The 27975-nt window shown below is 36.1% G+C and overlaps 1 protein-coding gene across 3 annotated transcripts in view; it reads left to right on the plus strand.

The window, feature by feature from the left end:
* The window catches only part of LSAMP (limbic system associated membrane protein), a 629681-nt gene that overhangs the window by 328185 nt on the left and 273521 nt on the right, over nucleotides 1–27975 (plus strand). For all 3 annotated transcript variants that reach the window (XM_026493778.4, XM_026493751.4, XM_044382283.3), the window contains exon 2: nucleotides 1477–1709. In XM_026493778.4, coding sequence (XP_026349563.1) covers nucleotides 1477–1709 — 233 coding nt within the window. The remainder of the gene's footprint in view (nucleotides 1–1476; nucleotides 1710–27975) is intronic.

Raw genomic sequence — 27975 nt, forward strand, 5'->3', positions numbered from 1 at the left:
AAAAGATTCAGCTTTTCTCTTTTTAAGACTGAGTTGGCCTCTGTGTAACACTGTAGACAGCCTGTAGATAATGCATCGATTTCCTGTCTATGAGTGGGTGCAGAATCTCTATGACTGAGTTTTTGGACCTGAGAGAAGACCCGAATTTGACTTAGTTTGGAGAATACAGAAATGGTATTTGAGTTGTTCTGTTGTCATGCCCCTGGCTTCTTCTCACCATCCCTCATGCCCCAGAGCTGAGCAGCTGGCTCTACAGTTGTGAACAGGGTCTGGGACAATCTTCCTATGGGGCAGACATAAATCTTGCCAAAGGGATACAGAGAGAAGTTTGTTTGTTTGTTTGTTTTTTGCTCGATTTTTCCATTTCCAGATTCTCACTGGAATTGAAGGAGAAAACTGCATTCACCACAAAGCATTGACCTCTTCCCCATTAATCTGTGTTCTTTGCCTCTTTCTTTCAAGTTTCAGAAAGACATCCTTTGAGGTTTTTAAAATAAGTAGTCATTCAAATAAACATGTTTTCTTCATTTTTCTTGGAATAGGAACTATGATATTGGTTACTTCATCTCCCATAAAATATTTAACTCATTCTGATGCACCAGAAATGCTGGTTATAAGCCATCTTGCCAGCAGACAACCTGCTGCCCTCAGCAGCTGGAACCAGACTTAGGCAAGATGATGTTAGCTTTGATTTCCTTGACACACCACCTACCTACTTACCTTCGGATCTTACACTTCTCACTCCTGGGAGAGGGCGTTCCAAACTTACAAGAACCTGAAGCAAACTCTGAAATCTAGTCTTAATTCTTACAGCGGTGGGGCATAAATTGTATCTACCATCACATAGGACTTTAGGAAAGACTTATGAAAGAATTAATACAATTCAAACCTCAGTAAATGTGCCACATTATCACTTGTCAAATTCTCAGGTACTTAAACAGATGGAGTTCTGTGTGAATGACCTTTTCCTAGACAGGAAGAAGATAATCCATTGGGAAGCCAATAGCTATTTAATTTTATTTGCTTGCATTTTTCATACCGATTGTTTATTGCCAAATTGAGTCTAATACAATGACATCCATCTATTGGATGGTAATTAGTCTTGGGAGAAATAGTGACAATACTTAGGACTTTAAAAAATGGCATGACAGGGGCGACTGGGTGGCACAGCGGTTAAGCGTCTGCCTTCGGCTCAGGGCGTGATCCCGGCGTTCTGGGATCGAGCCCCACATCAGGTTCCTCTGCTATGAGCCTGCTTCTTCCTCTCCCACTCCCCCTGCTTGTGTTCCCTCTCTCGCTGGCTGTCTCTATCCTGTCGAATAAATAAATAAAATCTTTAAAAAAAAATGGCATAACAGTTATTCATCCTGCATATAATTATTGTTCTTGATTGGTCTCGTTGAGGCCAGTGATGTGGAGAATGAGTGCAGAAGCAGGTGGGGCTGAGGTTCTAATGTTGTCATTCTGCTCTGCCAGGTGTGTTGTAGAAGACAAGAACTCGAAGGTGGCCTGGTTGAACCGTTCTGGCATCATTTTTGCTGGGCATGACAAGTGGTCTCTGGACCCTCGGGTGGAGCTGGAGAAACGCCATTCTCTGGAATACAGCCTCCGAATCCAGAAGGTGGATGTCTATGATGAGGGTTCCTATACTTGCTCGGTTCAGACACAGCATGAACCCAAGACCTCCCAAGTTTACTTGATCGTGCAAGGTAAGGAAAGGTGGGATAGGTGGGTGGTAAGGGAGAGGTGAGAAGCAGAAAAGAAACGTGATGTATAAAACATTTGCAAAGAAACCTTTCTGAAAACAAATCTTTCAAGTGCATTATTGCAGTTCAGTGTCTATTTTCTCTCGGAAAGGACAGACTTAAAATAAGAGGACTAAGGAGAAAATAAAAAGTGCCACTGTGAGCCAGTACCCTTGATAAGAATATTCTCTCCTAGCCCTAAATATAAAAGCACGTAGCAAAGGCTGTATCTATTGAAATAAGCTGGAACAGCATAACAAGAACACAGAATGCTTAGAACCATGTGAGGTGCACTTTATCAGCTATTAGGTACTGGATGCTTTGCTGAAGACTTGATTTTTATCTTCAGCATAAAGAATGTTACTAATTATCTGTTTTTATGATAGTAAATGTTATTTGGAAAGATAAAAATTTCCGGAGGCCTTGACATCCTCTCGGCTGGCCAGCTTTCTTTGGAAATTGTATCTCCATTTAACACTAAGTTATTTGTGAGCAAGTCCAGTGACCAGGATCTGCAAAGTCAATGGGGACAATCTACTTCTAGATTGGGGTTTCCAAGGGCACATCTGAGTCCTGGTTTTATAGGATGAAACCCCTAAGTGGCATACACATGCCCCCAAACTATAGCTCTCATGGGTCCCTTTCCCCATAATTGCAGAATGAAAACAAAGCTGATCAGCTGCACAATTTTATTGCAAGCGAAGTCAAACCACCAGCAGTTTCAATCCATCTATCAGGAAAGATCTAAGCACTAACAAATATTAGGGCTGTGTTCATGTATTCTTGATTTACAATTTTATGTAAATTTAATGCAAATTAGGCATGGCCCTAGGGCTCCTGTCAGGATTCCAATGCAGTCAGTGGTGTGGGAAAGTTTGACTGTAGCTTCTATTAATGTGTTACGGAATTGATTATTGCAGCATTTAAATTATTGCTCTCCCAATTCCTGTGATTAATAGATTGAAACTGGAGTAAAATACATCAGAGACTGCCTGGTCCAGAGGTGGTTTAGTCATGTGACCTCTATCTTGGTCCATTTGCAATGGCTGACAGCGTCATTTTATTGCTTGTTAAAGGCATGTCTACTGACTTGCGAAGTTCCTATCACAGTCCAGGCATAGAATGTTTTCCCTGTAGTTGAGTACAGAGTCCTGGAGCTCCGTAACATGATACTTCAGGGCTTGGATCTCAGGCAGTCCATTTGAATGTGTAAACATAACCAGAGATGTGTAAATATGTAAATGGGTTAATTTGCCAGCTCCCTCAAAAACACAAGTAGGACATATATTTTCTCTCTCTCTTACTTACACACACACACACACACACACACACACACACCCCTTCCTCAAAACAGAAGGAGGCTTTCTACCCCTGCAATGGCAGATGGAGGGGAGGTAACTAGTTTTCTTAAAGCCCTTTAGAAAAGATTTTATCTAATGACCAGCTCCATATTATATTATGAGGTTCCTACACAATTTTGATACCTTTACAGGCTTTAATGTCACTGGAAAGCTACTAGAGACCACAACTAGAAAATGTGTATTGTACTATATTAAATAAAATTCGGCAATTTGAGTATATTATATTCCTTGGTTTCTAGATGAGGAGACAGAAGTTCATTGAATTTAGGTTACATGCTCAGGGTTACATGGAGAGTTCAAGGGGTGAGTAGTTTGGAGCCAAGCAGACCAAGAATCAAATCTGAAGCATTTTCTACTGGAAGGGAAATTTATTGTTATAACTTTAAAAACTACCATATTCATATTTAAGTCAGCTCTTAGCACCAAATGCCCCAATCCCTTCCTTTTTTTTTTTCTTCTTATTTATCTGTGTACATTTTAGTTATGAACTAAATGTACTAATCCTGAGAGGGTTAGAGCTAGAAGTAAGTTAGATCATACTTGCATATACCTTCATACTGTGTTGGCAGAAGTGAAATTAACTTAAATTTAACTACCATGAAGTTAAATTTAATAACTTCATATTAAGTTTAATAAATCAATATTAAGTGATGGAGAAGAACCTACTAAGTGCCAGGTACTGTTCATTCTGTTGGGAAGCCTTTAAGGTCTGAGAATTAAATTGACATGAAATAGATTAATAGGAGAAAATCAAATTTAATTTCATATGTATGGGGATCCACATAGACACAAGATTCCAAAGACAGGCAGAATGAGGTTTATATATCATCCTGAACCACTGGTCTGGGACTTCAAAGGAAAAGGAAAGCAATTCATAGGAAAATGAAGAAGAGTAAATGTTTGGTAAGCAGATGTGGCTGAGCCATCCAGAAACAAGGCGATATACAGAGGACTTTGATCAAACAGTGCTTGCAGGGGTCCTCATGTCTACCACCCCTAGTTCATATAATAATGTAGATAGTTATGGTGATAGCTCTCTTGCTGGAGCAGGTCCTCTATCTAAATTCTTCTAACAGTTAGGGGGAAGGTCAATATTTCTTCCTGAGTCATTGAGCTTTGATTATTTTTAGCTCTAAATAATCTGCATGCCAAAGGTACAAATCTTGGGGCAATCCTTTCTGAATGCCTATAGTTCATTTTCGCATTGGATTCTAATAATATTATTGTTATTTAGTAGGTATTAATAACTTAATATAAATATGCAAAAGCTTAAAGTTCAGAGATAATAAGGAGCCTGCCTAAGGCTGCCTATTAGCTTAGGACAGGCTTTCAAACCCATATCAGTGTGGCTCAAGATACTACTGTTTTATTTTATATTTTTTAAATCACATTGCTATGGAAGAAAAATGAGCAACAAAGCCTATACTTATAAGAGAGATGAAGAAAGGATCTTCTCCTCCTTGAGCCTAAGTCATGAAGGGGGATTTTTTTAAATAATTATATGGATGTTGACATTTTATTTCTAGCACCAGATGGCAGATCCCCTTCCCCTTAGGACATTAAACCTTATGACTATATCAGTGATTCCATCCCATCATCCTGTTTTGTTCATACTGCTTCCTACTCGAGCTTTAACCCTGTGTTTTCACCATATCAAAGATTCTCTCTCTAGGAATGGCTGCCGTTCTTCTTCCTTCCAACCCCACAGCACCTTGCTCAAAGTATGAGTCTTTTGAATTTTTCAAATTCTGCCTTCCTCACCCTCCATGATTTCTGCTCATCTAGTTTAACTAGTCATTAAATAAATATGGTACTCTTTTTTTCTTGCCTAATGGTGAGTCCACCTTTAGCTCCGAGATGTTATGAAATATCACAAAAGAATAGCAGTTGAGAAGGTGGGCCTTGAAGTCACACCGCCTGCTTCAAATTTCAGTTTTCTTTCTTGCTACTTAAATAAATTGGGTGGTAAACTGCTTAATTTCTCTAAGGCTCAGTTTTGTCATATATAAAACAGAGATAAAACTTAAATTTTAAATCCTCCAAATTTATTGTAGGGATTAAATTAGATGATCCATAGAAGCCCCTAGTCCAGTGTCTGGATATCATGTGTTCTCACCTAGAAAGATGATAGTAATGGTGATGATGATGGTGGTGATGGTGGTGGTGATGATGGTGATGACGATGATGGTGGTGACGGTGGTGGTGATGATGGTGATGATGATGATGGTGGTGATGGTGGTGGTGATGATGGTGGTGATGGTGGTGATGATGACGGTGGTGATGATGATGGTGATCTGATGGCAATGACAAGAACCATGCTGCTGCTGCTGCTGCTCCTGTATCTGTCAGAAATATGGGGAGGGCTTACTTTTCTGGGCTCTTGCCCAGAGTCTAACAGCTGCTTCCGCTTACTGCCTGTTACCGTTGTGGTGGACTCTTTCAGCTTTCATTTTAGATCTTTCCTGTGCATTTTCTTCAGTTGTCCTTTTCCTTAGCATTCAGTCTTTAACTTTACTTCCTTAGGATTCTGACAGGCTTCTTAGACCAGCACCACTTTAAAGTTCTTAGTTATCTTTATTAAGGTACACAAGTGAATATTAAGGAGAAAATGCAGCATGCTTCACAACAACACTTAAAGGGTTTGTTAAGTTTTAGATTGCTGGGAACTTCGCAGACTTTCTGATGAAGTTGTTCTGGAGACAGGGGCTGAGAATATGCATTTCTAACACATTCGAAGGTGACAGTGACGCTACCAATACAAAGACCGCACTTGGAGAAACACTGCCCTAAAAGAATTGTATACCTTAGGAACATCGGGAGAAATATTCCTGCATAATTGCATTAATTTCAGATAGTGTTGCACCCCCAAATACTCCTAAAACTAATCTCACTGGACATGAGACAGGGAACAGGTAGATTGACAAATACCTTAAATTTCACAGTAACATCTTAGGCCCTCTGAGATTGCTTGCCTAGCCTAGTTCTGTGGAAAGAAAATCTCCTCTCTTCCCAGACTGTCCATTTTCAGGTATCAAAGCCGGGAGGAAAAAAAAAACAAAACAGTTGAGACAAAATTGCTCCAGGCTTCAAAAATCTCACCTGTATAAATTTATAAGTATTTGTATCCCCTCATGTTTTTCGTGTTTCATTTTCCCCAGAAGCCTCCTTTCTTTTTATATGTATTCCCACCATATCAGTGACAGTTTAACATCTCCAACATTTTCTTTTCTAGGTTTCTATCAGTTCATGAGGGTCATTATCCATAAAATATCCTGTGTTGAAATAAATATGCTACATGGTTCACTAAATTCAATCCTTAGCTAAATGACATCTCTACACACCTTCCTTATGAGGTACACAAGTGAAAGTTTTGCATCAGCAAATACACAAATCAATAATGATCTCTGGGTTGACTTGTGATTAGTGGTAGTAAATGTTGCATCTGTGGAAGCCAAAGCTATTCAAATAAAAACATGCATTTGAGATACTTAATGAATGGTGGGACTCTTTTCTCAAGCCAGATATTTTGGTTCCCACACCACCTTCTTTACAGATGGTGAGACAAAAGATTAAGAAAACATCATCCATCCTTCACTTTAATAAACAGAGTACTTTGACATCCTTCCTATTAATGATGTCCATGTCTTCTCCAGAGGTTACCCTCCTGTGATCTGTTTTTTCTGATCATGCCACAAATGGATCCTTTATGGGATTCTTGCATAACCTGCAACAAAGTCAACGTTTTGGTTTATAATACTTGTCAAAATGTAGATTCCTGAGAACCATTCCAGAACAATTGAACCAAAATCCCTGGGAATACAGCCAAAATTTGCAAATACACTGTGTTCTGCAGGCGATTCAGATACATGTGAAAAACCAAGAACTACTGTTCCAGGGATCTAAACAACTAGTGCGAGGAATTAGCTGCTACCTGCCTGTTCATCTTCTTGTATGACACAGCATCAAATTGTATCTAAAGCTCTGTGGAGCAGGTACTAGAGCCTTATAATAGAAAAATTAAAAAAAAAAAATAAACACATGTCTTATTGAAAACAGATGTTCTTGAGTGCTGGGACTAGTGGCCTCAAAAATGAGATTTTTTTTTTTTTTAACGATAGCATTAAGAATCTCCATGTGTAGGGGCACCTGGGTGGCACATCGGTTAAAGCGTCTGCCTTTGGCTCGGTGTGATCCCGGCGTTACAGGATCAAGCCCCACATCAGGCTCCTCCGCTATGAGCCTGCTTCTTCCTCTCCCACTCCCCCTGCTTGTGTTCCCTCTCTTGCTGGCTGTCTCTCTCTGTCAAATAAATAAATAAAATCTTAAAAAAAAAAACAAAACAGAATCTCCATGTGTATATGAATATGAAGGACACCCCAACATGACAGGATTTTTAGAAAGTGAATCTTATTTTTAAATATCTTATGAAGGAGCACCTGACTGGCTCAGTCAATTAAGCAATGGATTCTTGGTTTCAGCTCAGGTCATGATCTCAGGGTCATGAGATCTAGCCCTGCATCAGGCTCCACACTGAGTGTGAAGTCTGCTTTAGATTCTCTCCCTCCCTCTCTGCCTCTCAACGCCCCTACTTGCACTCTCTCTCTCAGATAAATAAATAGATAAAATCTTTGTGAATAAATAAATATCTTATTCACCATCCCTTGCAACATTTATCATATTTTCAAATTTTTATTACATTATTCTTGTGCCCAGGACCCGTACTAGAATGGTCATTTCCATATTGAGTCTTCTGCTCTTTTTATGCGATTCTAATTTGGTTACCATTGTTGTAGAAATGGCCTAATCTGCATATAATAACACTGGAGATTTTTTAGAGAACATTTTTTATTTTTGAAATGTATTTCTAAATGAATATTTAAATTTCACTATAATATTAAAGAGAATCCCAGACATTTTTTTTTACCACCGTGATACAAATCATGTGCATGGATTCTGAGAATCTATTACATGTAACAATATTTATTGCAAAATTACCTTAATTGAGCCAATGTAATTATGGAAAAAATATGAAAATGGGACTCCTTGTAAGATCATATTTGGCCTTTTTTTTCAACTCTATACACCTAAAAAGCCAAATTTCCTATATCTCATTAATTTTAGAATAGCCATATTGACTTACAATTATAATTCTGTAGATTCCCTTTTAATTTAATAATTGAAAACTCAACTGTTAAGAAACACAAATGTAATTTTTTCATGAATACTAGTCTGGAACTTATTGTTTCTAGAATTCTTAGAAGCATTTTAAATCCTATTAAACATTCCTAATTCTGACCTGAATGTATCACCCAGAACTCTAAGCAGGTATCTCTTTTATCTCTCCTAATCTGTCTTTTCTTTCCTTCTTTCATTACTGTATTCCCCCTTTAAACCATTTTGTTTCCACAGTTTTAGTTACACACGTCAACTGTGGTTTGGAAACATGATCCTCCTTCTGACAAATAGTCAGAAGGTCAGTAGAAGTATAACATCACAATACCTATGTCATTCACCTCACTTCATCTCATCACATAAGCATTTTATCATCTCATATTATCACAAGAAAAGAGTGAGTACAATACAATAGGATACTTTGAGAGAGGGAGACCATATTCACATAGTTTTATTGTAATATATTGTTATAATTGTTCTTTTTTTTATTATTACTGTTTTTCATCTCTTACTCTGCCTAATTTATATATTAAACTTTAGCAAAAGTGTGTATGTATATATAGGAAAAAACACAACATCTGTAAGGTTTAGCACTATCCATGGTTTCAGGCGTCCACTGGGGGGTCTTGAAACGTACCTCCTGCAGATAAAGAAGGGGACTACTATACTTCCTTTATTCCCCTTTCCCTTCCATCTTTCTTCTTTCCCTTCTTTAATCAGCATCATGTTGCATTGATTATTTTTTCAGTAACTTAACATTGCCTACCAAATTTCATATAAAATATTTGCCAGTGCATTCTAATTGAACTTAGCCTGGAGCTCTTCACATTTTTAACACAATCTAATAAAATAAAGAATTTTAAATCTTTTATAGTTGGATTTGATCTAGGGTTAATTCTGTTGATTATTGAGAATCCCAATGATTAATTGGAATTCTCATTTGGAGTTTATGTGCTGAAATCTACTAATTTTCCTACTCTTCAGCTTAATTTTTCAGATAACAGTCTCTTAATTGGCTATTATAAAGCCAGGTTCTGACTTTAAGGATATCACTATTAACATCAGCAATCAGGCAGCTAGTGTAATGGGAAGAAGTGACTTTTGGGGACTAAAATATTTAAGATTATTTTGTTGGGGAGGAAAAATTTTTATGTATCCTTCAAAGTTCTTCTTGAGATTCATCTAAGAATCATATTGACATGAAACAAATTAGCAGGAGAAAAACAAAACTTTAATAACGTGTACACCTTCTGTATACATGTGAGAGACCCAGGAATACTGAGGAACTCCCCAAAATGGCCAATGCTATCACCTGAAATGCGATCTTCAGCTAAAGACAAAAGGTGTTGGAGGTGGGGAGTCAGTTGTGGGAGCCTACCAGGAAAAGCACAGTAAACGAGAGTTAAGGTTGTGCAGAGCTAAGTCATTGCCTTGTCCACTGATAAGAGTTTCTAGAGATTTAGAATCAACACCCTCTTCCTGGTACAGCAAGGGAGACACCCTCACAAATGGAGATTTCCCTTACAAAGGTAAATGTCTCTTACAAAAGAATAACTTCTCAGTTTTCAGAGCCTCTGTTATATTTGCAGTTTTAAGTTGATATTCCACCTGATGGAAGGACTTCAAATTTTATATAAATCAAGCTCATCCCCTCAAAATTAATTACTATCTCCAAGTTTTCTATATGTATCTGCAGTGCACATTTTAGTTATCAAAAGAAATCAACTATTTATGTCCACATACTTTCTGTTCTAACTTACATTTGTCTTTATTGAAGATGACAAAAAATAAGGGACTAGAGACAAAGGTATTTTAGAACCGAAAGTTGGTTCAGTGTAAAAATTTGGACTCCATGAAAAGAAGAAATTTACCCGAAGACAGAGACCAATTAATGATCAGCCATATTCAAATCTTGAATCATTATACCATTACACCAATTTTAATATGTTATGGTCAGAATTTTGATGGTGATCAGGAAGAATTTGGCAGTAGGATTTGATCCATTTTGGAACTGCATATGCTGGATGGTTTAGCCATATCCAGTCTGCACTACAGATTGTTTCCCTTATGTTTATATAATATCATTTGTGACAACTGACAGGTGGGCTAGTTTTTACACAGACATTTTACCTATCAAGATAAGGAGAGCTACGCTTTCTAATATTTTTAAATAATACTGTAAACTACCTTCAGTTGTCATCATCTGTAGTATTTATGTTTTCTATACATTACCAAAACCAAATAAACAACCCACCAAAAGAAACCTGTGTACTCTTAAAGATATTAAAGGCAACTTTTTGAAGTCATATATTTAAGTCAAGAAAGATGGCATATATATTTATTTGTATTTTTAATATACAAGTACTTTCATTGTTTTCAGTTTGCTCTAAATAGGTAACATTTATTTTTGGGCAATGAGATGATTTGGGTTGTCTTTAAAATTTGTCAGGTCTTAGGTCTGTTTGAGTGATGAAGTATACGAAACACAGTGAGGCTCCTTTCCTTATTCTCAATCAAAATGCTAATAGGCAAACTCAAGTGTAGTGGAAAAGCAGCCCAACCTGTGCCAGGGCCTGCCCAAGTGGAATGCAAACACTACAGGGCCCAGGGCTCACAAAAGATGGACATCTGAACAAGGAGGCGTCATGGAGGATTATGACCTTAGCTACATTCAGGAAAATTGAGAAAGTTAATAAATACATAGAGGTTAATGATAACCAGTTTTCCATTGTTGGGGAAGAGAAGTATAAATATGGAAAGGGGAGAGCTAAAATAACCAAATGGTGTTGGATCAAAATTGGAATTACTAGTGTTTATTCATGAGTTTTAACAGAAGATAGATGATTAGATAGATAGATGATAGATGATAGATAGATAGATAGATAGATAGATAGATAGATAGATAGATAATAGAATGATATACACACATGTGTATGTTTTCTAGCTTTGCCCACTGAGAGGGCCTTTGAGCACTTACACCTCAGTAGCAGTGAGCATAGCTAGCATCCAGATGTTGATTTTAGAATATCACTCTTAACACAGTCAGTAATTTCTTTGACGTCAACCATAGCAACATTTTTCTAGATATGTCTCCTAAGGCAAGGGAAACAAAAGCAAAAATAAACCATTGAGACTACATTAAAACAAAAAGCTTTTACACAGCAAAGGAAACCATCAACAAATCAAAAAGGTAGCCTACTGAATGAGAGAAGATATTTGCAAATGATATCCAAAATATCTGAACAACATATACAACACAATACCCAAAAAACGAATTATCATTTAAAATGGACAGGGAAACTGAATAGACATTTATTCTAAAGAAGATGACCAACAGACACATGAAAAGATGTTCAACATCACCCATCATCAGGGAAATGCAAATCAAAACCATGATGAGATATGACTTTACATCTGTCAGAATGGCTATTATCAAAAAGACAAGAAATAACGAATGTTGGTGATGATATGGAAAAAAGGGTCCCTCATGTACTATTAGAACAGTACATTGGAAATGGGCACAGCCACTGTGGAAAACAGTATAAAGTTTCCTCCAAAAATTTAAAATAGAAATACCATATGACCCAATAATTCTACTACTGGGTATTTACCCAAAGAAAATGAAAACACTAATTTGAGAAGATACATGCAACCTTATGTTTATTACAGCATTATTTATAATGGCTAAAATATGGAAGCAGCCTAAGCAGCCATCAAAGGCAAATGGATAAGAAATATATATATGAATATAGGTATTTATATTCATATTTATATATATATAATATATATAGTATTATCCAGCCATAAAAAAGGATGAGATCTTGCCATTTGTGACAACATGGATGGACCTAGAGGGTATTATATGAAATGAAATAAGCCAGACTAAGACAAATACCATATGATTTCACTCATATGTGGAAGCTAAACAACAAAACAAATGAATAAACAAACAAGAAACAGAGTCAAACCTACAAATGCAGAAAACAAACTGATGGTTTCCAGAGGGATGGGGGTTTGCAAAATAGGTAAGGTGGAGTGGGAGATAGGTTTCCAGTCATGGAATGAGTAAGTCACAAGAATATAAGGCACAGCTTGGGGAATATACCCAATAATATTATAATAGTGTTTTATGGTGACAGTTGGTAGCTACACTTGTGGTGAGCATATAATAAAGTATAGAGATCTTGATTCACTATGTTGTACACCTGAAACTAATGAAATATTGTGTTTCAACTATATCAAGTAAAAACAATTTTTTTGAAAATAAAATATCCCTTTCTAGTAAAAGGAACAAAAGTTACTTAGAGAAATAGATGATTCCAGGACTGGGACAAGGAAGGGACAATATAAACTTGGAACATCTTTTGTGTCATTAAGCAAGGAAGACTTCAAAGAAAAACTTGGCATACCAAAAGTATAGAGAAGCCAGCTTAAAAGGGACTTCTACCTGCCAATTCTGGGACAATTTGGTTATTAAAATAAATGACAGCAGCATATTATAAAGCTGATATAAACTAGATAGTAGTTGTTCAATACAGAGAATATAAAGCTCTTTCTTACAGTGGAATGTCAACTAATAAATGCAGAAGGAATGATGGAATTTGAAAATTATTATTTGTCACCGTTGCAGAAATAATCAGTTCAGGCAAGAAACATCAGTGGATTCTAAAAGTAGCACAAAAAGTGAAATAAGGGCTGAGTTTTTTACATAATCTCAGAGTAGCTCCCCACAAACTATTAAGTACTATTTATTAAGGGGGAAAAAAAAGAAAAAAGAAAAAAAGTACAAAAATCTAGTTGATTTCATTCAGAGTTAATACTACCAGTAATGGGACAAATTGGCATCATGTGCCCAATGATAAAATACAGTGATCAAAATACGGCATCACTTCTGTGATATTTCTATCAAAACCTGAGTCTAATCATAAGAAGATGTTGGGCACACCGAAATGAAGGGCATTCTATAGAAGAATTGGCCTGTAATCTTGTAAGTGTCAAGGTTATATAAGTTAGGAGAGACAGCGGAACTTCCCCAGACTGAAGGAGGCCAGAGATGTGGTACGTCTGGGTATAATATGTGAACCTACATTAGACCATTTTGCTAGACAGACATTATTGGGACAAGTGACAAAACTTGAATAGAGTCTCTGTGTGAAGAATATGTGGAGGTTCTTTGCATTATTTGTGCAATTTTTCTTAAATTTGAAATTATTTCAAAACAAAAGTAAACAGGCTCAATAATGCTTAAGGTAGGTGTCAGGGTTAAATACTAGTGAATAAAATCCAAAATTGTATTAAATACTAAATGTAGCATAATCAAGCAGGATTTTTTTCAAGCATAATCTATTATAAAGAAATATAACTACTCACAAATTTAGTGAACTTAGTCTACAGTAGGTATCTTTTTTAACATGAAAAAGATAAGTAGCCTCAACAGTAATTAATTCAGGAATAAGGCAGGGATACCAACAGTCATTACTTTTTTTAAAGATTCATTTATTTGTTTTAGAGAAAGAGAGCATGTGAGCGAAGGGAAGGGCAGAGGGAGGGCGAGAAGCAGACTCCCCACTGAGCAGGGAGCCCAGTGCAGGGCTTAGTCTCAGGAAACTGAGATCAGGACATGAGCTGAAATCAAGAGCCCGATGCTCAACGAACTGAGGCACCCAGGTGCCCCATCAACAATCATTACTTAACATAATTCCGAGGTTGTAGTCAATGCAATGGGAGAAGAAAATAAATTTAAAAAATGTAATTGTAAGAAAGGAGGAGAGAAACTTAATATTCTTAGGTAAAATAATTACTAACTAAAATAAAAACCTCATAAATTAATGGCAAAAAACATTAGCACCAATAACCATTTGATAAGTTGTCTAATTATCTGAAGAAGTATATAAAATTAATAATTTTTACATTTGTTTATAAGAAACACATAAATTATACTATAAAATGGCCATTCATGAAGCTTCAACAATATAAAAACATTTAAGAATAAATTAAATAAACAATGTAGAGAACTTAAATACATAAATCAATAGCACTACCTGGGAAATAAAAGAAAAGGGTGTTTTGTATGTCCGTTTATTTTTTAATGGAAGGGAAATACTTAATTCTTGAATGGACACACAAATAATGTAAGGCAGACGTTTTCCCCAAGGTAAATACAGAATATTTTTATGTATCTGAAAATTAACTTTGAGGGATTTTTTTATTGAAATTATACTGAATTTATAAAAATAATTACAAATAGGTGGGCAATGAGGCAATAATTTTTTAAATTAATTTATTGGGACAGGAAAACTCTTGTACTGGTAGATGCTAACATATTTTGTAAAGATAAAATTATCAAAACACTGTATTTTTGGTTTAAGAATGACCAAGTCTATGGATATAAATGAAACGTGTAAAACACTACCACGTATAATTAGAACACACATGATCTAGATTTATTTAAAATCATGGAGAAGTTATGATTATTCAACAGATGGTTTTAAATAACTAATTAAGAAAAAATAGAATTGTATTTTTACTGAAAAACCACTCATGAAAATTAATATCACATTTTTAAAGACTTAAAAGTAGAAAATAAAGGAAAAGGCTGGGAGAACCATCAATAAATATGTATCTTAATAGAGTGAGGAAGGCTTTCTTAATATAAAAGCAAGTGCAAAAAAGCACAGAGAAAAAAATGAATAAATTTGACTATGTATATATAAATTCATAAAATTAAGGGAAGTGATAAAGTGATTTAAAAACAAAATATGTAAAAAAAATAAAGCTTTAATGTTGTTGGTATATGAATACATTTCAACAGGTCAATAAAGAGAGAAAAAATATCAGTACAGAAAATATGACTAGAATTTGTCTAAGGGCATAAAATCACCAGTTTCCAAAGGACCCGTGGATATAGCAAACATGAAAACTGTGAGAACCTCACTTATAAGGAAATGCAAAGTAAAACAGCAATAAATTATTTTTTAGACCAATAATACTGGGAAAGGGTTAACAAAATGTGGTTAGCCTGAATTGGCAAGTCAGTACGAGAATTGACACTTTTATATCTCCCTGTTGAGAGTGTAAATTAGTGGAAACTTTGCTAGGGTATTGTGGGGATGTCTATCAAAGTTTTAAAACGTATTTGTATCATTTGACCCAGTAATTCCACTTCCATGAAAATCCTTTGAAATGCAAACAGATTTTTGTACAAAGTGGTCATCACCAAGTTACTTTTAAAGAAAAGTATGAAAACACCCTAAATATTCAGAATAAAGAATGAGGAGGTTAAGTGAAGGTCATTTCCTAAGCAGAAATACCACTAGAATGGACATGAGAGTAGCTGCCAGCACTCAGACCTCTCCCCTGTGTTTAGAACTTTTATCCTTTCCGTATTGGGATGTAGACATAACCCCCCAGTGTAAAAGCAGAAATAAAATCCAAACGCCCTTAAACTATGGCTCGGACATGAGATCCAGTCCTTGAAAGTTGTACCTGCCAAAGACTTGGAATTATTAATAGATATTATTGACACAAGAAACTTGAGACCAAAAGAGTCTATGTGGGTAATTGGTGGCACTGTGGAAGTGAATTTATATATGGCAATACCTCTATCACTGAGGTTTCGCTAAGGCCTGGATCAAGCACCATCTTGGTAATGGTGAAAGCTAAGGCATTGCATGTTCAGATTTACCAGCCGTCATGCTCCCCTCATGATTTTTTGGCTCTCTTCTGATTTTGCAGGCTTCCCAGTGATACTGTGAGTTGCAGTGTGTTCCCCCTCTGCACAGGACAGCCAGAGATGTTTTCTCTTTCTTCCAACTAAAAACTCCATGTCACACAACTAAGCAGCCATTGACTATCATGCTTTACAAAACATTTTATTTCGTGATAAATGTTTGCTATATATGGTTAAGTGAAATGGTAGGTTACAAAAACATATAACCCATAACCTGGATTTTGTAAACTATAATAAATACACATACCGTATGCACTCATACATCTATTGGAAAAAAAGAAAGAATGAAATACACCAAAGTTGTTTTTACAGTAGTTTTTTGAGTGTTGTCTTCATAGGTAAATTTTTATGTTATTTAGTTTCCAAATATGTGTGTGTGTTTGTGTGTGTGTGTGTGTGTGTGTGTGTGTGTGTGCATGTGTATCATCTTTGGAGAATAGCTTAAAATTGTTAAAATAATAATTATGATTATTGAAAGGGCAGATTTTTAGAAAAATTTTCAGAGAGCACAATTTCTCCTTGGTGCCTTCTACCTCCATTTTGTTGTTATTATTGTTATTTTGTCCATCCTTCCATCATTCCCTTGCCTGAGTGTTTTTCTAGTTTTTTCTTTTTTCCAGAGTAGAAGCAAACTCATAAAATTATCTATTCTAAAAATGATAAGGCCTAAATTTCTCATGTCTTGCAAAGATGCACTCTTTCTAAGAGAGATATTATAAAGATAATGTTAAACACACACACGTGGCGATGTCTTGGAGAAGAGGAACAAAAACAGAGATTTCATGTGAAAAGACCTTGTCAGTCTCCTCAAATCAAGTACAACTGTAGAATAAACAAGTTTTTGTATAAATTTCTAAGTCTCATCCTGATTTCAAAACAAAACAAAACAATACAAAAAAATAAAAACCTTCTCCCTAGATTTTTTTGGATGCTGCTTTGACACTGCATTCATTTGCCTGTCTGCCCAACTGGAGCCCACAGTCTGACATTTTGGTGGTCTCCTTCCTGGCACCCTAAATTGAAGTCTATTTGATTTTATCTTGTTTTGACGTCTTCTGTCCCTAGCCATGGGTAACTCCATATTCTTTATCTCCATCTTATCTATAAGTTGCTAGGAAATGGGAGATCATAGCATTTTATTGAGTACCCTACAAATTCATGCTAATCTCAGCTGAGTCCTCATGCTTTCTAGAAATCTCCATTCATCACTGGTGGATTTTCAACTCAATTGCCTAAAACATTTTTTACTAGTCTTCCTTATTCTAAGTTTACAAACTTCCACTGTTCCTCTCTTCTTAAAGTTCTAATCTTTTTAGAATTTTTTCTATTTATGCTCTTTAAAAAAAATTCTATTAGATACACTGCTAATAATTCTCTTTTTTCTTGCAATCCCTTTCTTCTTATGTCCTGAAATAATGCCCTTAGTGTTCTGTCTCTCAGACTATGTCAACTTGAAATTTTTTAGTTGTATGATCTTATTTCTGTATGTTTCATCAGAACTGTCAGTGCTTCTCTTTCCTTTTCGAATTCTGTCCATTGGTGACCTCATCTTTAATGTAACATCTGAACGGTTTTATTCTAAGCCCTTGTTGCCAGGCAGGGGGGTTGGAGTAGAGAATCCTAGTCCAGAAATATTTCATAAGCATTTTTTTTCTGTCTACCAGCCACTCCATGTTTATTGTGCTCAAGTCAAAATTAACCACTCCTTCCAAAGCATCTCCTCCTCCTCCTTCTGATTTCCTTTTTTAAAAAGATTTTATTTATTTATTTGAGAGAGAGGGAGATTGAAGGAACAAGTGGGAGGAGGGGCAGAGGGAGAAGCAGTCTCTCCGCTGAGTGGAGAGCCCCATGCGGAGCTCCATCCCAGGACCCTGGGATCATGACCTGAGCTGAAGTCAGCCGCTTAAATGACTGAGTCACCCAGTCGCCCCACCTTTTTTTCAATAATGGCACAATTGATCTCCCCGAAAAGAGGGCTATTTCTAACTTGTTATCCCCGTCTATCCCAATCTATCTCTTCCATTCAATCAGTCACACATTTTTGTGAATCACGTTTTCTATATTCTCTAATTCAGTCCCTCATCACTTCTTTCTCATAATTATTTCAAGAAAAGTGGTATCTCTTCCTCTTATCTTTCTGTATGCTAAACTGGCCTGAATATCACTTCCAGATATTTGTCAAATATAGCTCTGATATTAACATTCCTTGTCTCAAAACTTTCAACTTCCCATAACTGTGCACAGAATAGTCTAGTTCTGAGTGATTTTTCCTCAACATATTGTTCAAAACTAACTTCTTCTTATGTGCATACTCTGTATCCTAGATTATTAAACTCTTCCCCAAAGTTGTGAAAGTAGAGTTAGCCAGGCATGGAGTGTGAGAAAGAGGATTCCAGGTAGAATTAGGGCATGTGGCTGGTAAGCTGGAACATGGTGAACAAGGAGGGATGGGAGACAAGAGGAGGTTGCCAAGATACACAGATCCTTGCAAGGTATATTAGGGTTTTATTTTGCTTTGGTGTTTGGAGGGTGTATTTGCGTCTTCCAGGTGTGATGGAAATCAACTGACAATTTTAAGCAGAGGACTAACATATTCCCCCTGAAGTTTTTATTTATTTATTCTTTTTTTTTTTAAGATTTTATTTATTCATTTGACAGAGATAGAGACAGCCAGGGAGAGAGGGAACACAAGCAGGGGGAGTGCGAGAGGAAGAAGGAGGCTTCCAGCGGAGGAGCCTGATGTGGGGCTCCATCCCAGAACGCCGGGATCATACCCTGAGCTGAAGGCAGATGCTTAACAGCTGAGCCACCCAGGCGCCCCCCATTGAAGTTTTTTTTAAAAAATCACTCCACACACTTATGTAGGGTAGTTTTTCTATCATGGCTTATTTAATTGTACCATCCACAAGCAAGCTCTCTTTTTTGTAACACTAGAAGCACTTTATCTCTCTCTGAACACATATCACTTTATACTTTATAACATGGCTATTTGAATACACATCTTACCTCTTCTACTAGTATAAGCTCTCAACATGCACAGACTGTGTCTCATTTCTCTTTGAAACCACACAGAACTTCAGAAAAGAATAAGTTCAGAAAATACTGGATAAAGGATCAATAGTCTTACTTTCTAACAATAACATCCAGGTTCTTAGTGGAGGGTGAAATCATATAGGGAATGTTCACAGTTGATGAAAATTTTAGTCTTTACTCGTGATTCATCATCACCCTACCTTTATATGGAAGGAGAAAATCTTTCTAATTATTTGTGCCCTATTCCCTCTATCTTTCAAACAGCAATAAATCTCATCAACTTCTTTACAGTGGTCTAGCAAACATCACCCAACTAATAATTTTTGAATATTTTAAGTTTTCCCAAGAAAAATAGCAGTTTTCTCTTTTAATATTTGCTATAAAAAGAAAATATTAAATCTGAAAGATAAATACTATTTTCTATTAAATATCCAGTCATAAGAGCTGTACCAGGCCTATGAGTTAACAAAAATGAGAGCATTTCAGAAGGCTCCAAAGCAGAAAACAGGGGTAGATAGCCCCTTCCTGAATGCTGTTTGGTAAGCCTAACAGATAATGATTTGTGGGACATTTTAAATTACTCTTCTGGATGGAATGGTTCATGCAAGGGGGAAGTGGGATTATTCTTTAACATCCTGAAACATCTAAAAACCTATGCAATTTTCATTGATCTACTCTCTGCTGGATAATCCTGCTATTTAAAATCGATGACATATTAACTTCTCTCAGAATGCCTCTATGGTTGTAAACCATTCTTCATTTTTTGTTGAGAAGTAAATTTCTTATTCACCCCCTCCCCCCCACATCATTAAATGAGTTTCCATAGACTTCAGGGATACCACAAGTTTGTCAGTATCACTCTTATTTTTTCATCCTTCTCCCCATTTCACTTCCATTTCATAATCATGTTTGATAACTTGAGAGTATAGAGTTTTTTGGGACAGAGTAGTCTTCCAGAGTCTCTGAAAAAAAAAAAAAAAGATGAATAAACTACCAATCTCTGCACATGGTTCATTATCCATATCCCAGCAGAATCTTTCCTAAAAGTTCTTTAATAAAGAGAAACAAAACATTAGCTTGATGTTCCTGTTTGTTTTGTTTGACAGGGAATGAAGGGGAGAGTTTAGATTTTTTTAAGCAGCAAGATACAGGAAAGGATATGTCCAGAGTACAATAAATTCCCTGTATCTCTGACTCAGATCAAACTTCATAGCAGCTTATTTCATCACCTTAAAAGAAAAGTTATTTGAGTTACACTGCGTTAAAAGGGGGGAGAAAAACCTGTTCAAGAATGCATCTTGGCCAAATGGCCCTTGATTGATGGGGCAGCAACAACCAGCGGGTATTTGCCAACTCACCATTGCCAAGTCCTTAGAGTGATTTTGCTGCCTGTGACAGCTGGTGTTCTCTATTGGAAGGCTGTGTCTGTATACATCTATGATTTGCATATTTATATACCTCGGCTGCTGTATGAGGTCTGCATTTCACAGCAGTTTGTGTAAGCTGTGCAGTCTTGCTGCTTGAGTGCCTCTGGGCATGGGATGGTAGAATTGGTTTGGGTAAAATTAGAATTTTAAGGTTTTGTGGGTTAGCCAGCAATACCATATTTTTGTTCATCTCCCTCTTCATCAGCTTTCAGTAATATTTTTGAAGCATCTCTGCATGGGCTACCATTTGAGGCAGACACATTATATGCTCTGTAGGAGGGTACAAGCTCAGATATTAAGACATCATACACAGATAGAAAGGATGACATCAAAGGAATATATTTAGTCAAGTTGAAGCCTAAAGAGGGAATTGTGGGACTTATACACTGTAGGGAATTACTGATGCTTTTCCCTAAGTTGATTTAAGAAGGTAAGAAATTCTCTGTAAGGCAGATATGAACTCAGCTAAGGCTTCTCTTTCTAAATAGTAATACCACAGAGTGCCTGGAATAGGAGGGATTTCCCCAGTTATTTGGAAGATCAGTTATGGAATGCAGAACAAAATGGGGGAGGGCTCTGGAGGAAAAGAATACAAAAGCTTGAAAAAAACAGGAGTTGGATAAAACAAACAATGACTACTATGGAAATGAAGTGATTTTTAAGAACAGAGAGAGTGGTAGGTGATTAGGAAGAAGTATATTAGGGTGGGGGGTGTCATATGAAGAATTTTGAAAGTAATTGATATGAATATTAGTCTTTGCTTCCTGTGAAAAATTCTCTTAAGGTCAAAAAGCGTTATTTGGGTAGAAATCATGGTAGGATCTTCAGTGATGGAAAGATAATCTGAAGTAGGATATTTTTGAAGTCAGTTTCCAGAAAATAGTATTATCAGAAAGAGGGTATCCAGATTATAATTCTAATGGATGAAGAGAATGGGGCAATATTTTTAAACAGGTGAAGACTGTAATATCTGGCAAAAATATTCAAATTGTGTCAGAAAACAATACAGAGTTTAAAAGTTAACTTAAACTTTCTTCTAAGCGTGTTTCCACTCAAGTGGCGTGGAGTGTCATGGTAAGGCAATAGTCCCCATTTTGCAGAACCTACCCTATGTGTCAGACACTCATACACCTACAAACTTCACACAAACCCTCTAGAGTGAGTATTGTGAGCCTGGTTAAAGATGAGATAATGGAGGCAGAAAAAATTAAATAACTCACCCAGTCGCACACAATTAATATGTGGTAGTACTATGATTCCGACTTGGGTCTGTCCGATTCCAGAAGTTATTTTGCTTATTTGTTTGTTTGCTTGTTTTCCTAACATGCTGCTTCCTTGGACGTGGTGGAGGGATATAAACAAAAAAGAGTGAACAGTTCTCTTGGGAATATTTAATTTGAGTTAGCAGGGAAATGGCCATCTGGAGATATTGCTTATACGAAGTACTTGCTGGGTTTGTTCTATGCGTACCTGTGAAATATGTGGTGTTAGGTATTACCGTCCCTATTTGAGGAATGGAATGGGTAAATGACTTGATTATGTTAAGAAAACTAGTTTGTGTCAACGGTGTTGCTGAAAGTGAGTGTGATTCACATGCCCTATCTGCATTTATCCCAGTTACCACCTGCTAGTACAATACCAGTCATTGGAACAGCATCTTGATTGCCTTACACAGCTACAGCAAACAACAATTATCACAGCTATCAACCAATTATAGAAAACAAAACCGAATATATAGTTCTAAAGAAAACTAGAGAAATAACTGCTTTTGAGGTATTACTATGTCATGAAATAATAAATATCATATTTTTTAAGTTTTTATTTAAATTCCAGTTAGTTACATACAGTGTAATAGTAGTTTCAGGTGTATGAATCTAATTGTTTTTTTAATCATCATGATTTCTCCTCTTATTTGGCTTGGCATGGGCACAGTTTGGACCCACTTTCAGCATACTGGCCATATAGTCCAAGTGAACAGCTGTTCACAGAATCCTTTGCTGGCTCAGTCACAAGCTGCAAACTGAATGCTATCCACCCGTCTACAGTAGACGATCTTTTTTTTCCCGGATGTGTTGTCTTTTAAGAAATATCTATCAAAGTACCGCTGCTGAATTTCGTTCTTATACATCAGGTTAAAGTCTGTCTGAAAATCAGCTCATACATGGTAACTTTTAAAAAAATATTTTATTTTTAAAATTATTTTATATTATCTTAAAACTGACATTTAGAATATTAGACTAAGGACCTGCCAAAATGCCATATGTAGCCATAAAGATTTCGTACATAGTGGCTTAAAAGCATAGGTTGTAAGGTCAGAATGTATGGATGATATTCCAGTCTGATTCATTTGCTAGCTATGTGATTTGGTGCATCTCTTTTGTGATTGTGTTCCCTTCTCTGTAAAAAGTGAATGTAACAGTAACACTTTTATACTTGTGTGTGTGAAGACATTGAGAGAAAGTGTAAAGTCTTTTTCACATTACCTGACATGTAGTAGATGCTCAATTAATAGTAGTTTTGTTTTGTTTTAATTTTATTTACTTTACAAACAGGTTAACTACATCTGGGCTATTCTGTACTACTTCTTCATATTAAGAAAAATATTTTACGGGCACCTGGGTGGCTCAGTTGTTAAGCGTCTGCCTTCGGCTTAGGGCCTGATCCCAGGTCCCTGGGATCAAACCCCACATGGGGCTCCCTGCTCTGCTGGGAGCCTGCTTCTTCCTCTCCCACTCCCCCTGCTTGTGTTCCCTCTCTCGCCAGCTGTCTCTCTCTCTCTGTCAAGTAAATAAAATCTTTAAAAATATATATTTTAAATAACTTATCAGCCTGAATTTCCATAGGGGAAAAGGGTATAAATTTATATTCTGTGTTTCTGAAATTTTTCGTATTTATTTTGTGTAGAAAATGCCAAATGCTTATGCCATTGAAGAGGAAGAAATTATGCCTTTAGGAATTATGAATGAAGTTTGACATATCAAATTGTTGATTTTTATTAGAATATTCTTCTTCTGAGACCAAACCCTAAAAAGGAAGAAAATATGACTATAATCCACTGGCTTACTCTTCTACATCAGCATTCGTTTATTGCATTTGCCTAGAATTTGGACAAGGAAACAGCAAAAAGCCAAACAAATAACATCAGATTAAAGGATACTTCAAATTATGAGGGAAAAATACTTGGAGGGAAGGGGGAGTTAGAAGAAACATATTGATAGGACGCCATGCCTTTTGAAGAATAAAAGGTATTCTTTTTTTTTTTTTCAATAGACACTTCTAGAAGGTCTGTATTAAAATTAATCTTTATCTGATATTTTTCATATACTTACACTATTTAAAATGTTTTCATTTCCTAATTGATCTTTCATTTTGGATTCATATCTTCAGTGCAATGTTGGGCTTTTATAGAGCAGGATACACAGCTATTCTGTTTATTTTCCCTATAGTATAGATGAGTCAATCCTTTGGAAACATGATATAAATTAAGTTGCTTTTGACAATGGATGAGAATAATCTTTTATTCCCCATTTAGAAGAAAAGTGGTTTAGGCTGCTTTTTGTGTGTTTTGCCACTTCAGTGTGTTCTAGCAGCTTAATTGATTTAAAAAAATATACTGTGTAGTTCAGAAGGAGTACTAGGAACTGTGTAGCAATTTCAGTTGTAAAATGCTTAATGAGGTTTGTCAGATCCAAAGATCAGGACGCTATAAACACATACCCAGATTTCATGTTTAGATTAAATTAGGCAAATTTACTCTAATTTCTAGGTGGTTATTTGCACACACACACACACACACACACACACACACACAGAGCAAACATAAAGAAACATGTACAGACACAAGGAGTGTTATAAAAATAAGATTAATTTATAAACAATATAAGAGTTATTTATAAATTCAAATTATTTTTATCCTTCAAAATAGTCCACTCTCTTTGAGTGGTATCCTCTTCTTTGAAAGTTGTAATCCATTCACCTTTTTGGAGAATTTCTTGTTTACTGATAAATTTATGAACAATAAGAATTTTTGTTGGGGTGCCTGGTTGGCTAAGCAGTCAATAGAGCATGGGATTCTTGACCTCAGGGTCCTGAGTTTGAGTCCCACATTGGGTGTAGAGATTACTTTTTAAAAATTTAAATTAAAAAAGAAGAATTTTTGCTACTTTATGAATACTTATTTTTTAAATTTCTCTACCAAGCACAGTATTACCCAGTTCAATCACACACTTGAATTATTGTTAGGATTTAGTCTTCATGAATAAATATTTGTTGCCTTGGTACCAGGTTACTAAAATCTTAAGAATCAGTTCCAAAAATAATTTCTAGAAAAAATTGGAACAATAATTACATTATTGAAGTAAAGATATAGTTTTCTAAAATGAAATTCCTGAAAAGCTCATAGATAACTCTGCTGTACTTATATTTTATTAAAAAAATAAAAGTAGCTAAAAGAAGAAAGTAGTTCTGTGGGCATAATGTAAACATACTAGATATGTCTGTGTCAACTCACAATCACACATACACACAAATTATATCCACGTACCATAATGGAATAAATCCCATTTTATGATCTCTGTATTTAAAAAAAGTTAATATTATTGATGATATTCTACGATTTCAATTGAGTTAGACAAGAGAAGTGAAAATAGTGACTGTTAATAAAGCTATATACCATGTTATACATCCTATCTCCCCCTTTAGACTGAATGTCCTTATTCCTTGGTAGTTCTTCACAAATGGCACAAAGCTGAACACATATGTCTTTCAAGTTTTTCAAGGTAATCCATCATTCATCAGGAAAAGATATGTTTAAGTGTCATAACTAACAAGGTAATCTCCAGATGCCAAAAATTAAGGGAAAACACACTTAGGTGAACAGAAGTTAAAAGTAGAACTCCAGGGGCGCCTGGGTGGCTCAGTCGTTAAGCGTCTGACTTTGGCTCAGGGCGTGATCCCAGAGTCCTGAGATCGAGCCCCACATCAGGCTCCTCCGCTATGAGCCTTCTTCTTCCTCTCCCACTCCCCCTGCTTGTGTTCCCTCTCTCGCTGGCTGTCTCTGTCTTTGTCAAATAAATAAATAAAATCTTTAAAAAAAAAAAAAAAAGTAGAACTCCACAGTAGTAGCAGAACTGGTCAAGTGCCAAGATACCCTATGAAGAGTGGAATTGATAGGACTGGTCTTCACACTTAAAGCTAGGAGCTAGAAAAGATCTGTCACTAAGAAAACTAGCTGTGGAGTAATTCCACCTCCCTGTTCAAGGACCTAGAATAAAAATAGTTCTGAATAACATCTGGAGCTGAGACTAGAAATCTACCTATACCTGCATAGGTCTTTCTTACTTTCAAACACAGAAATAATTTAAAAGTAAATACATATTGGGCTCAAGATTACCACATTTTGTTATTGTTTATTCAAGTGTACATAACAAATATACATTCAAAACTAATGATTATCATATATCTCCAGAAAAAACAGTCATGAGATAGGGCACCTGGGTGGCTCAGTTGGTTAAGCATCTGCCTTTGGCTTAGGTCATGATCCTGAGGTCCTGGAATCCAGCCCCGCATCAGGCTCCCTGCTCAATGGGGAGTCTGCTTCTCCCTCTTTTTCTCCTCTGCCTCTCCCCCTGGCTTGTGCTCTTGCTCTCTCTCTCTCTCATATAAATAAATAAAATCTTAAAAAAAAAATTGTAAGACTACCCCATAGGGGATATCTTTGACCTAGCACTTATTCTTTCAGGTAAAAATTCCCGTTTAAGATGAGTTTACAGATTTAAAATGTATAAAGCTCATGAGAAAATTTGATGCCATTAAATATTTTGTCAAAGTCCAGTATATTGGAGTATTATACTTGCTGATTGTAGGATGATCTAAAAAGGGCTTTAAAATTACTATGCTTAAATTTTTAAACAGGTTATCCATTAGGCATGAACAGGATATCATGAGAAAAGAACAGGTACATTAAAAAAACAAAAACAAAACCTTCCATGAAAGAGTTAAGTTCTAGGTTATACATAGCAGGAGCGTTAAGAAATTGGAAGCTAGATCAAAATGAGTCACCCAGGATGAATCCCATGTTGATAAACATATGGAACATCTGAAAAAGAAAATGTTATGAAATCTGAAAAATTGAATAAATTGCAAAATACATCTAATAGCAGTTTTGGAGAGAATAGAAAGAATTGAGGAGAGATATTAACTGAATTGGGTTTGAAAAAAATTTCCAGAACTTAAAATATAAATCATAGATTAAAGAAGCATATTCAGGCAATTCAAAGAATAAAAATATTTACAAATTGAGACATGTTATGATGTGACTGAAACACATGGAAGACTAAGGAGAAAAATCCCAAAACATTCATAATTAAAGCAAGTTGCCTATAAATGAGAAACAGGCTGATTGAAAACCATTCTTCAGTAACAGTATATTCCAGGAAATAATGGAATAATTGTTTTTAAAGAGTTGAGGGAAAATAAGTGCAAGCTACCTAAAAATCAACTCAGGTAAAAACATTATTCAAGATTGATGGCAAAATAAAAACAGTTTCAAAACCAATAAAGACTATAAGGCTATAGCACTCACAGACCTCACTGATATATCTCCTTGGGGGTAAAAATGTTTTTCATAAGAGAAAAGGTAAATGTAGAAAGAAGTAAAACACAGGAAGAAATAGGGGACAAAGGTATTTCCAAACATTTTGGTAATTATATACAGGTATTGAATTAAAAATAATGGCTAATTTGCAGTCATATCATCAGAGATATTCAAACTACAAACCAGGATAATCTGTGAGATTGTCACTGTATCTGAAAATGCTTTGTGCCTGACATCTAGAAATCTTGACTGGCTGCCCTCAGAACTCAGAAACTGGGATTGTTGTCTGCTCCAGTCGTTAACTGTTGTATTTCTATTGTTTCCATAGATATGCTTTTATTAAATACTTGGTTGCTTGCTTATATAATATCTGCCTAACTGTGGGGGCCCACCTGCATCACCCACTTCCTGAAATGAGACACAACTGTTTAATTGCACTGACCTATTCCAAGACCGAGACTGGCCAACTGAAATATGGAGCAATCTATCAATTTAGCTGCTGGATTGTGAAACTTCTTATTTGAAGTTTCAAAGTGGAACTGAAAGGGAGCAGATTTTGCCACCACAAAATATGTTTCTTTGCAAAAGAATTATTTTGAGCTAAAGGCAATCAAAACCCAGCAGATTTAAGAAAAGCTCTTTACCTCCCCCTCAACTGCCTAAATTTACATTGGAGAGGGGACCTGTACCCAGAAGAGAGCTATTAACAGAGATAACTTTTTACCTAAGAAACTTATCCAAACCTCTCCCCTGTATTCCCGTGAGCAGCTTTCCTCCCCTTTTCCTTCCTAGAGCTCAGCCCCTTTTCCTTAGCTCAGGGTGTTACATAAGCCTCAGTTACCTGGCTTCCTTTTGAGTCTTCAGATCTTCGTTGGGCTCCACTACATACATAATTTTGTTTTGCTTTTCTCCT

This window comes from Ursus arctos, unplaced genomic scaffold (genome assembly GCF_023065955.2).
Source record: "Ursus arctos isolate Adak ecotype North America unplaced genomic scaffold, UrsArc2.0 scaffold_4, whole genome shotgun sequence".
NCBI classification, from domain to species: domain Eukaryota; kingdom Metazoa; phylum Chordata; class Mammalia; order Carnivora; family Ursidae; genus Ursus; species Ursus arctos.